The 13,411-nt window shown below is 34.6% G+C and overlaps 1 protein-coding gene across 1 annotated transcript in view; it reads left to right on the plus strand.

Annotated features, from left to right (window-relative positions):
• Positions 1 to 13,411, plus strand: part of BRIP1 (BRCA1 interacting helicase 1) — a 119,053-nt gene that overhangs the window by 47,037 nt on the left and 58,605 nt on the right. The window contains exons 16-18 of the mRNA XM_059829351.1: positions 8,224 to 8,336; positions 10,768 to 10,850; positions 12,589 to 12,888. Of these exons, the coding sequence (XP_059685334.1) occupies positions 8,224 to 8,336; positions 10,768 to 10,850; positions 12,589 to 12,888 (496 nt within the window). The remainder of the gene's footprint in view (positions 1 to 8,223; positions 8,337 to 10,767; positions 10,851 to 12,588; positions 12,889 to 13,411) is intronic.

Consider the following 13,411-nt stretch of genomic DNA (forward strand, 5'->3'; position numbering starts at 1 on the left):
ATAAACTTGATAAGGCTAGGGTTTCTGTGCAATGACATTACTCGAGAACTGGAGCTGACTTTGCCATTAATGAGAAGTATTTCCCATAGCTGCTATAGGGTGAATGTGAACTACGATGGCAAATACTTTCTTTATTGTTTCCAGCAACATAATTTGAGAAACATGATGGAACACATAATTTCAATTACAATTTTCTGGGTTCTATGTAACTTAATGATGCAAAGAGTTTGCAGCTATCAGGCTGAAGTTTCTTTCTCCTTACTTGAGAGCTCAACAAATTGAGATATTTGTATCATTTCAGAATAATGGCATTTTTCTGAATATTTAAGTTAATTTCTAGTTCTTGTGGCAATTTCTAAGCCTATGTGCTTTTTCTTCATTGAAAGGAGAAGGAATCTTGTACTAGATAGATGGTTGCTGAAATAATTCATTTCTTGCATACTATATTCTAGAAAAAGAAAAACTTCTAAGAAAATTATTGTTATTTTAGATGCTTAACCTGAGTTGAGAAATATACCGTGTGCTGTATGAATTCCATCATAGCTTTGGATCACTTGAAAAATATTTCCACTTATCCAAAATAAATTATTGTTTTAAAATATGGGCGAACTGGTACAGAAAATTACATTTTATAGGAAGATCATTGTTGTGTTTAGTAGAATTTGAAAATTCCCTGTGAAGTTCAGAATTTTTTTAAAGATGTAAGACCATCTGTTCTGTTATTGATGCGATTGTAAGCAGGCTGAATGTTTCTGAGCAGCTTCGCCACAACTTCCCAGTCAAATCTGACAGTCGTTGTAAAAGCCTTGAGACGCAGTATGCACTATCATTTTCAGATGACCTGACATCAGTATGATTTAAACATTTGTAAAAAGTGATAAATTTGTTTTGTTTGTCTATGTTAATGTCTGTCTAAACCTAAGCCACTTTTACTTTCTTCTTCATTCCATTACTGGGAAAAAATTACGAATATAAAGTGGGGAGCAGAAAAACATTTATGGAACTTTCACAGAAAAGTCAAACATCCTGGTATATTATTTATTGAATGTTCTTTGAGCGGGAAATAGGATGGGAATAAAAGTGCAATGTGTGTATATGTCTGTCTGTATACGCAAACACACACACTTGTCTGTCTTCTGTGCCCCACTTAATATTCAATTTTATTTTGTATTTTAATTGCAAAGTAGCTTTTTGAAACAATCAAGTTAAGGATATAAATAAGAAATAGAATTACATCATTGAAATGTACAACGTTATGCAGCAAGCCTCTGGATGTTAAATAACAATTATCTAGACAATATACTTCTAAATTTTGTAAAAGAGCATGCTTTCAGGTTGTTCAGCCAGCATTGTTCTTGTCTTGCAGTAGTACACTGTAAATTATCGCAATCTGCTGTGATACTGCTTACTAAGGGGTAATGCAGTGTGCAGAATCGCATCATAACAAGATGACTGGCTGGATATTGCAGATCTCCATCGCTTTTTTTTTTCCCCCTTCTCCCCAATAGATGATGTCAGGAGGTATAGTTACCTGTGTTACAAAAAAATCCAAGCAATGCATTAAATATGCGGTGGTGTGGTAACTTCTTACATCAGTTTGAAGCAGTAAGATATCTCAAAAGCCTTTTACTTCCCACTTTTCCAGAAGTAAGAATGGTTGTGACAAGTCAAAGCCATCCACACTCTTCTTACATCCAATAGAAATTGTGTTAATTAAGAAAAAAAATATTGATGGCAGAGGCTTAATTTGTGGGAGTAGCTGTAACATCCTATGGAATACAGCATTCCTGTAGCGAAGGAAGGTAACATTTCAGTTCAACTTAACATGTAAGACTAGTGGGTGGCATTTCTCTTCTGCTGGTGCAAGGCTAATGTCAATATGTTGGCACAGATCACAGAAATCATCCCTGAATATATCCGGAAGTTAAGCCTTTGGATAAATAATACAGCAAATCAAAAGTTTTCCTTTACATTTAATAGTTCACTTTTCTGATCCATAAAAAAATTCCAAAGTGATTTTCTTGTGTTTATCTTGTCCTTAGCAAGTAGTGTTGACCTTTAAGTTTTTACTTTACTGTCAAAGTATGTTGAAAGCTTTAAAAGTGAAGCTATCACCTTGGGGATTTGTAAGGATGACTGACACTTACCACTTCACCTTAGACGCAGTGGCACTGAGCGTATGCAGCAGCGTCGTACCTCAAGGGAAGCTGTTTGATTTTTTTTCACTTCTGCTTCACTGGAAATGGATTGAATTTTCTCTTCAGAGGAGAGTTTTGGTTGCATTAGATTTTAATCAAGTCACTTGTTCGCAGTCCCTCAAAGCTTACAAGACTGAGATGAGTAGATGGGCCTGGGGTGAATGTGCTACAAGATTTGTCAAACCGTAAAACTTCCAGATCTCTGAGATGCCACATGGTGTAGTTGACAATACTAAAAGTGTTCAGCGGCTACAACATTACATAAGCTTCCCATCTCTCTAACACTGGGATTAAGAGTGAGAATACTGGGGAAGCATTTAGTCAAAATAACTTGTGAATTCAGAACAAGAGAAATATGGCTTTGCATAAAGTGGTAGATCTGTTTTTCTGCCCTAGAAGATAGTATTGGCCAGTTAGTAGACTCTAACAGGCCGTAGTTTGCTGTTGGGTTGTTTGGCTTTACTTTTTGAAGTCATATTTAAGTTTTTGGGCTGTGGGGAAACAAGCTAGCAGTGTTTTTCCATATCTAGTTTCTTTCTTGCCACCTTTGTGGGTTTTTTCCAGTTTCAGTTACTTTTCCTAGTCTTGATGATCTCTTTATTCAGGCAATAAATGCTTCAATCCCATGGATGCCCAGTATCTTTTCAGGTGCGCTGTTTGGGTGCAAGAGTCTGCAAGATATAGCTGGTCTGAGATCTTGATCTGCAGAGATGTTGTTTCCTTATTTTATTCAGTATTATCTGAGGAAGGCAAATTTTTTAAGTGCGCATAGAAATTTTCAGGCAGAAAAGGTCACCTGAACTACTTTGAAGCTTATGTGGCTTTGATGCACGAACTCTTGATTTGAGTTGATGGCCTCTGTGAGGGGCAGCTGCTGGAGGGCGGGCGGCGCGGAGTTCAGCCTCACAGCGCTTCGCCTGGTGAAGAGACTCTTGCAGGATGGAGCTGTGTCGCAGAGCATCTTGAAGATAACTGAGCAGTACAAAGCATTGGTCATGTCTCTAGCTGATAATGTCTTGTTCACAGTGTATGTGGTGTTGCTGTGCTCACAGTTTTGGGGTTTTGTTGTTGTTTTTTAAAGAAACACAGTATTTGTGTGTGAAAGCAGAAGAGTGTGTTATATTTGTGGCTGATGATCATCTTTAAGTATGTGAGATGGTTAGAATGGCCTTAAGTTACTGTCATATACAGAATCTAGTTTGATAAATTATAGGTAATAAGCATTTGCTTATTTTATACTGTTTTATATGTATTAACTTGGAATGCTTGGAGCATTTAAAGATAACATCCTGCCCTCGTATCTTTTTCCTGTGGGCTAATAAATTGAGATATTGTGTTTAGATACAGCTTTTAGTAGGCCTACTGCAGAGTGAGGATGTTTGAAGCATATGACTCACCCAGGTCTTTACACGTGCGTTATTTAGTCTTAAATCTCACAGACGTTGTTACTGCTTTTGAAGTGAGGGGGGGAAAGTTAAATCCTGCACTATTTAATGCTACTTCTATTTCAGGATTTTTCAGATGTAAAAGAAAAGAAATGGGTTTTCACGTCTTTCGCTTTCCCGCACTTACAAACTTTTATGATTACTTGGCGTTTGTCAGGAGGAAAGTAGATGGCAAGTATGTTCTTGAAGAATTCTAATTATTGCTATTTCAGGTGGAAGAGAGACTGTAACTGGACACATGAGATTTTTAGGACTGTAGATTTGCTTAAAAAACATTTTTATGTCTTTTCTTGGGATGGAAGCAGGGAATGACCACCTGGTATTTTTTGCTTGTTTGTTTTTAGGAGGCAGGGAAATAGTAGATGTTAAACATGAATGTGTCTTTTAAAGCTTTTTTGGATGATACGAGCAGTGATCTTTGTTTTCATTACTATTTTTCCTCTCATAAAACCAGAGTAACAAGTCAGTGGAATGCCAGAAAACATTTAGATCCATTTTCTGATTTTTTTATTTCCATGGAGGATAGATTGAGGAGAGTGTTGGGGAGTAAAGGGCATGAGTTTACACATGTGTGTGTACAGGTACCTACCTACACATGTGTGCACACATTGACACAGTTCCAAGTTTATTTGCCTTTTTCCTTTCAGCAGTTGTCTCTTTCTTTAACCTGGGCTGTCACAACACTGCTAAGTGCTGATGTAAAGAGAAGTGCAGGTTTAGATGAGTGCTCTGTTTAACTGCTCACAATAGTGCCATTGTATTCATGAATTTCTGTCTTGTCTTTAGACTTCTAGGTAATCTGGTTTGTAATCCCATAGGTTACAAACTGGAGGTCATTTTTAATCTACCAGAGCAAATAGGAGATGGTTGAAGATGTTTGTGAAGTGATGTCTTGTCAAAGAACAGGCCTGGCTTGTTAACTACTAGTAACAGCTTAGGATTTTTTTGTTTGTTTTTAGAAAGCAAAGTATAGCACTACATTTGGTTAAGTAAAGCAATGCAGCTAAAAATAAAATCTTAAACCTTTGCCAGATGAAGTAAAACCAAACACAGTTTATTTTGCCGATTTAAATGGCACAAAATAAAATATTATATACTGTGGCTTAGCCCATTCAGCCTTCATATTGTGATACTGGCACTGATAAATAGTTTTACAGTGTTCTGATTATGAACGGTAACTGCCCCAAATGCACATTCTCCAGTCCTGCTAGGCTTTCTATTAGCTCTTTAGGTCTAAGGTCCTGTTCTTTGGCCGAGATAAAATGATTCTGGATGAGTGTCCGCTGGACCATCTGCTTGTTTTTAGTGAAGTAAAATTTTTTAAAAGTAGTACTACTGTGTAGCACAGTAGTTTTTATTCTTTGTAGGTTAAATGCTTTCTCCTTAAAACTTCTTAACAGGTAAATTAGCATGTAGGATGCTGTGCAGACCTTCAGCTGAAAATATCTAAAATGTACTGAAATTGTGTTTCATATTTCCCATTCTCAGTTGTAATTATGACTGCAAAACAAGGAGAAGCTTTATATTTACGGAATGGAAAGAACTCAATTTAAAGGAGAAAATGGTGCTTTAATTTTATTGTCTAACCATTGCTTTTTCTGTAGAAACAAATAGTTCTTAACAGATTGATATTTGTATACCTTGCTGTTAAATACAGCCATGTTTTTATTAATTTTGAATAAATCTGGTTCAGCCTGGATGTTGCTGAAAAGGCGTGCTGCAGGCTTCTGTATCTGAATTTGCAGGTTATTTTGGGGTTCAAAAACAAGCTCTAGTTTTTCAGCTAGTCTTCTGAGCTTCGTGCCATAAGCTAACTGATATAGTCCATGGTCATCACAGTATAAATCCACTTTATGTACTTATCTACAACTTGAATCCTGAATAAGTCTGAGTTTCTTCTTGTGGAGCAATGTTACCACAGGTAACTTTGTGGTTTATCAAATGCTTAAAATCTAATATAATGAATGTTGCTTAATGTTGTTGTCGTCATCGAAGAAAAACTTGTATTGCTAATTTTGATTGAAAAATAGCTTGAAAATTCTTTTGGATTGTAGCAGAAACTGCCTCAAAATATTTTTCCAAGTCATTAAAAAAAAATTTGTTTGTGGCATTTATTTTTTGTTGATATTTCTCAGTTAATACTCCATAGTGAAAGATGCCGAACTAATTAAGCATTAAAAGAACGAGCGGTTAGCAGGTATAATGTTGTTAGACTTCAGTTAATGTGAATGTGACCATGACCTCCCAGATAGATCAAAGACTAATCTGTCTGACAGCTACAAGATGGCAGAGCTTGCCACGGGCCTTCTGCTGCTGCTTGCTGAAGCTATTTGTCTGTAAAGCATGCCTGATAGCTAAGAGTATATTTTTAAGGATGAACAGGTAAAAGTAAAAGGCTGTCTTTTGACATTTTAACTAATCCCTTCTAGCCTGTGGTTTACTGCACATTTAGGATATTTGCTAGCAGGAGAGACTGGCTTTTTCACATATGTAACATGTCATTTTGAATTGGGCGTTGATTTGATGCTTGATAATGTAAGAGTTATACAATGAAATAGATTCTGATTGCATTAAAATGACATGCCCTGGCCTTTTACCTTTAGTAGACTTATAATGAAAACTGAACTCTCAGCAATGTAAGTTGTCATCTCATGCTGAGACATGATCGTTTAAGTGAGAAAACAGAATGTTTATTTTCTGTTTAACCCTTTTTTAATTAAGATATAAAAAACAGGTTTTAAAGATACATTACACATTTAGACCAAGAGAATATGGATTTTTATATAACTTGAGAAGTGAAATGGCATTTTTGATGTGCAGTACAAGCAGTATAGATTTGCATAATGCTAACATGTATTAGAGGAATGTGAAAGTAATGTATTTTATTCACAGGGTAATGCAATACAATTCAGACGATCTGACTGATTTGTGTTCTCCTGTTACTTCAGTGGTTTTATGTATGTAGTTAAAAATGTTGTAACTTTTATCAGTTTAAGACACACGACTAGTTACTCTAGTACGATTTTGAACAGTCTGCTAGCAAAGTAAGAAACTGTGGTAATGATACGTTTGTTACAATTGGCCAAAATCTTACTGATAACAGAAATTCTTCAAAAGAGGAAATTGTTAGAAAACTTACCAGGACTAGAAGACAAATGCAAAGTACGTACAGGAGCATATTGTAATTGGTTGTGTTTTAAAGACATTAAATGAAATTTTCCAACATCATACCTCATTTCAAATGGTAAGGAGTACCCTTTTGTTTCTCCAGGTAGTATTTCCATTTGTAGAAATGCACAGATATGCTTAAGTTCCTTTTAAAGAATGGTTTTAATGTTCATAAAATGTTCAGAAGAAATCGTCTTCTGTTCTGAAATACAAAGGAAACCTCACATGCCAGTCAATAAATTCTGAGTGACTGGAACAAATATTAAATCTGTGAAATCAAACTGAATTTACTTTCTGGCTGTAAAGATTGAATTTGTAAATTTGACAGGCAATTTAAAGGGCATAAGTACATAAAATAAAATTTCTTATCCAAATGCAACTTGAAAGTTACCTGTCAGAAGAGGTTAGAAGTCTGCTGTTTTCTCTCCTGAAGCGTGTCCTTTCACTTGTCAGTTTAGAAAGGTTAATCCTGTACAAAAGAGCAATGAAAAGACCCTTTTTGGTGTAGTTTTATGTTTGCTTATTTAAAAAAAATAAAATTCAGTGTCCCCTTCCCAACAATAATAAATGCTTTTGATATATGTTGGAACTGTGTGTAATGTCCAAATACAAATTCTTGTTCAAATTCAGATCAGGCATTGTATGTGTAGTTGTCCATATGATTAGAAAGGGGAGGAAGGGGATTTCTTTTGCAGTTGATATCAGATCTGCTTTGGAAGCAGCTAGGAGAGAGAGTTTTTCAAAAAAGAGGAGCATGCTCTTTTCTGCCTTACGCTAGCCCATCGGCCTGCAAAAACCTAGCTGCTGCCTTTGCTTCACATTTAGCCAGTGAAACGTTAGTTTCCAAACCGCAGAAGGTGATGCCAAGCTAGGAACTGGAGTTGGTGCTGCTGACTTCTGGTACTTTGGCGGGGCCACTCTGTCTCTAAAGTACTTTCTTAGCTTCTGTAGAAGAAGGGGTTCTATTTGCTTAACCCTCACATAAGAAAACTATGGTCTGGTCCCAGCAATAGATGAGGAGTCAGGGTTTGTGATAAAGGAAAGGATAAAGATCTCCATTGTATCATTTACTTCCAGATGAGCAAATAAAACTGTGGTCTAGTTAGGTCCATTTACTTGCATCTGGGGTTTTTGCCTGTGTGAACAGCTTATCCTTTCTTTGGACACAGAGATTTGGATAAGTGTGTGGTTGTTGTGTTATTATGTATAAATTACTGGAATAGATCACATATTCAGAATAACTTTAGAAGGGTAAAAGCCATAATTGGTTAGTATGCAAAATACAAAGTTGAAACACTGAAGCACACTGTACATATTCACTTATTTAACTAATGTTTGCTTGTTTTCCCCTTTTAGAATATTTCTTTTTCAACATCATTATTAAAAATAGTGTTTTATAATTTCTTTCTTAGGTTGAGTTAAAGAGGAAGTACAATGACCAGCACAAAAATACAAGAGGCCTTTTACCAGGGAGTCAGTGGTATGAAATTCAAGCTTATAGGGCTCTGAACCAAGCCCTGGGAAGGTGAGATAGACTGATCATAACTAAAAATACATATATTTGTAGTCTTTTTTTGCAACATCTTTAAGGATTAATTCCTCGCTGTTAACACAAAGGGGATAAATCAGGCCAAAACCCTCATATTGCAGAAATCAGGTCTTCAGCTGTTCTGTACCAGCAGCTGTCTGGTTTTCAGTCTGTTGTCCATTTGAGCGTTGTTAGAATTCAGAGTTTTTATTTTACATTCAGAATCCACTTTAGTTTGGTTGCAGGTTTTATTGCCTGTAGTCCAGATATACAGAAAGGAAGGCATTTGCAGAGACAAATAGCTCCTTAGCTTATAAACCAAATGAAAATTCTTAGGTCTTTTCAAATGTACTAATTGTTCACACTCTTGGTGGGCTCGGAACAGTTGTTTGATGTTTAGCTTACAAGTATTTTTGAAAGGGAGAAATAGCGGGGGTTTTTCTCAGGCCTTTGCAAAAGGTCAATTTAATTATGCTCACTGATCTCTTTCCAGGTTTAGAAGAAGTGGTGAAGCTTACTTTCTCAAATGCAAAAATTCCCCCCAAATTTTATTAACGGGATGGAATTAATTCATCCTTCTCCAATAAAATTTATCATATATGTAGTTAGATATAGCTGTCTGTCATCCATATCCATCATAGATGCCATACATCTGTCATAGATATATAGAGGTGAAGGCACAGATTTATAGATAAGAAGAGAAACATGAGCTGGAAGACTCTTGTTATTTGAATTAGACCTAATACAAATGTGATGACATGAATAATGGTTTAGAAAGAAAATTGAGAGAAAATAGTCTACGTTAGTAAAATCTCATTGTAAATTCTTGTTGTTACAGGTCTGATTTCTTAGATTCCTCTTTTGAGAGTAAGAGCATTAGTTAAAATTTGTTGGAAAAATCTTAGTTGTGGAATGCTAATAGTAAGAAATGAATTTGAAGTTTTGTCACTGTGAAATAAGTTTTAACTTAAATCTAGTTTTAGTGAAAATTGCTTATTGATAATTTATCTTTTGAATGAAATTATGCTAGTCTAAGCTTAAATGGAGAAAATAGATTTACATTCTGACAAAATTGTATAAATTGTGTATAATACCATTAGACTAAGGTCTTACTAAACTGAGATTTGGCGAAGGATGACAGCACATGATGACTATTTTTACAAAACCAGAACAGTCTACTAAGTTGATACTACGTTACATAGTAGATAGGCAAGCTTCTTACTGCAAAGATGCCTGCAGGGATGGAAGTAAGCAGAAGCATGATAGTCTTCAGTCTGGCACTTTTCTCTTAATTTAGTGCTGTTACACTATGTGAAGTAACACAAGTCCATGAGATGAAATAGCAGCCTTTGGGAATATAACAGATGGTGTGCATGGCCAGGTGACAATCATGCTATGAATTCATTGCAGTGCTACTTTTTCTGAAAGTGTGGGATATGTCTCCAGTGGGCATAATTCATTTAAACTGTGAGTTAAAAGAACATTTATTAAAGCAATGAAAAAATGAGAAGTTGGAAGAAATCTGTCTCTTAAAGATGTTTTGGTAGCTTTTCTTGTCATAGAGAGACTTCAAAGAAATAATAATAGAAATAAATAATAAATACTATTTAATAAATATAAATAAATAAATATTTTATATAAAGAAATAAATTATATTTCTTTGGAGAGCCAGCCTTGTCTCTCCCATTTTAAGCCCTGACTCTGATACACTTGTGGTTTTATGTACATTTGTAAACATCATCTTCAAAAGTTGTCCTCTTCTAATACAATGGGGATAATAATCCTAAACTGTTATGGACAGATTCTTTTCCATATTTCATTTATGTTATCACTGTTTTTTAATGATTGTTTTCTGGCAGGCAGTATAGAAATCCAAATGATGTTAAAAATAACATCGACACATGTAAAGTGACTATGGGATTATTTCCATCTAACAACTGAATTATGAACTCAATGGTATCTCTCACAGCTTTGATCTGTAGCATTAGTCATTTTGTTACTAAAGAGAGTTAGGAATAACATACGGTTTAGAAACAAAAGCGTGCATAGTTATTTAAAAAAACTGCTTGCAGTTGCATCAGTCCTTTTTCTTTTCTTTTACACTTTTACATCTTCTCCTTTCAGTATTTATGCTACGCAGTTAAGAGTGGAAAACAAATGTCATGTTGTTTGATTAGCTGCTCAATATTTTTGGGTGGTTTTTTTTCTTTAATTTACCTGGTTATATATAGTAAATTCAAGAACTGAAGGAACATTAAGCTTCCATGACATCCATAACAATTTTTGGTGCAAGATAGTAGGAAAGCACTTCCTGTATCTTTTTGCATATTCTAGCTGACTTATGGTAATCCCTGTTGTCTGAGCCCTACAGTTTTTTACAACATGCGCTCTAATTATATATACACTCCTTTTTGTTGCTCATTTATAGGTGTATAAGACATAGGAATGACTGGGGTGCTCTTATTCTAGTTGATGACCGCTTCCGGAATAACCCTAATAAGTACATAACTGGTAAGCTGTAAAAATCTTTCTGGGAAAGTTCCTTATATTAACAAATAATGAAAAAATCAAGATTACAGAAATATGGTTATACAAATACAGGTGAGTAGGAAAAGTCATAATGAAATATATACATTGCACTCAAATTGTGCAGTTGAAATGGAAAACTCTAAAACTGTACCCTGGTGTATTTATTGCTAGTTCATTAAATACAGTGAAACATGTTGATACCAAAGTTCAGTCAATTTAATTTCTTTCCCTTTTTGGATATGCAGACAATGATACAGACATTTCAGTGTGCAGAATTTTAGAATTCTTTCTTAAAATGGGACCTATAAAAACTTAAGGACTCTTAATCTTTGCATATTAAATATATATAATGTATGTATACATACATGTGGATGTGTATGTATGTGCGTATATATGTACGCATTAAAAAATAGTTACTAGATTTTTATTTGGACTTTGGATAAGTCTCTAGTGGATGTATACTTTCTGCCTATAGGGAGCTTTAATGATTAGGGTTAGCAGTCTGAATTTAACATTCTGGCTTTTTAGGTAAGAACAGGTAAAGGTGGTGCCATTTGGAGTGACCAAATGCTCAATACGCAAGAAGTATTTCCTATTTGTAGTTTTATACTGGCTAGAAATAAATGCAGATACAATAAAATAGGTCCTGCATGCTACCTTAATAAATAATTTTTTTTAACGTTAAAAAATAAATTGCTTAGGAATGCGTTATGTATCTTTGTTCCTGCCCTGTTTAGAAAAGATGGGCAAAAAGATGATGTAAACAGCTAATGTTGCAGTCCAGTCAGCAGGTGGAGCTCAGCTGCTGTGGTACAAGTCAAACTGCTTTTCTGACATGTCTGTTTGTACTAAAAATACATTCAAATTATCTAAGTAAACAGAAGTAATTCATATAGTAGTACAAATAATTTATATGTTCAAGACTTGGTAATGTTAGTACTTTTTCTAAAAAGTAAAACTTCACAGATAAATCAAGTTCTCTGTGTTTTTTTTTTTTAATTGATATTAAGAGAATACTAAAATGGGTTTAAAAACACTTTTTAAAAATCAAGAAGGTTAGTTTTTACTTCACTCTTGTGTGTTCCAACATCATCTAAACAGCTATTATGCTCAAGATGTCTGGTATTTGAGAATTTTAAAAATGATTGCTGTATAAAAGCATATACTGTGTTATATTTTAGCTATTGGGCAGTTGTGATTCTTTCTGAATATCTGAGTTACTGCTACTTAATCTGAAATAAAGTTGTAAAATCTTCATTATATTCTAATTTTTGTCAGACCCTGTCAGTATGATAATAAATAGCTGTACTCTATGTAAGTTGCTTTTTAATAATTCATGATGACAAGCAAAATGAACACCCAGGCATAAAAGAAGTATAATGATGTTTTTGCAACGCAGCAGTTTGAACTTAAAAAAAGTTTTAGTGAAAAAGGTAAAGGTCTCTTAATAAAAAAGAATGATATTGTTAGTATTACTCATCAAAATACTACCATTGATTAAATCAAGTTCCCAGCCCTGGAAAGGAAGACATGCATTATCTTACTTTCATGAGCAAGTTCTGGAAATCCTTATGAATAAATCTTTATGAATCTGTCTATACATATGTAGAAGTATTTGCAATATTAGGGTACTGTTTACTGATTTGAAATACCTGGTATAGTTGTAGTAACACTTTTTTTTCCCCCCCTTTTTCTTTTTTCCCCTTTTTCTTTTGCTTAGGATTATCTAAATGGATTCGTCAACAAATCCAGCACCATGAAAAGTTTGGAAGTGCACTTGAATCCTTGCGTGCATTTGCTATAAGAAACCAGAAAAGCATTGATTGTTCATCAGAGCGCAGCAGTGAATTTCTCCATGTACCTTCAAATTCAAAAGACCTGTCACAAGCCTCTCAACGGGAGGCAGCCATTCATCTGTCACCAGATGTTCCTTCTAAAAGTGAGGAGCAAAATTTGGATTCAGAAATTAATTTTACTACAACCATCAGCTCAGTTAATCCTACAACATCAAATCAGCCAGGTAACATCATGGCAACAATGAAACAAAGTATGTTCGTTTCCTGTGGAAGAAACTTCATTAACAATTTTAAATGTGAAGTTGCATCTTTTTTGGAAGAAACAAATGGTTTTTAAAATTACAGAAGTGCTGTGGTGCAAAATGGTAATTATTCACAAATGCGTATGAGCTGTGCTCAACAGAGGGAGATTAATTGTCATTCCAGCTGGTTGTCTCAAAACAGTTTATAATGTTTGATAAGTTTATAGTACAATCAAAAATGTTTTCACTTAAATTTCTTTTGAAAACTATGAAGATAACTTAAAATATATTTGAAACACATTAAGATCAGCATTATTGCAAGATGAGTGCCTTGGTTCAAGCTACATCTGTTGTTTAGACATTGCTGTGAGACACCTTTCATATAATCTTTTCTGGTACCAGCTTTCCAAGTAAATATCTAAACATTCCTAAATTTTAGGAAAGCTTATGACTTCATTTCAGGCAAGAAAGATGTTAATAACATAAGAGCACAACAATAAAAAAA

This window comes from Gavia stellata, chromosome 25, assembly GCF_030936135.1.
Source record: "Gavia stellata isolate bGavSte3 chromosome 25, bGavSte3.hap2, whole genome shotgun sequence".
Lineage (NCBI taxonomy): Eukaryota > Metazoa > Chordata > Aves > Gaviiformes > Gaviidae > Gavia > Gavia stellata.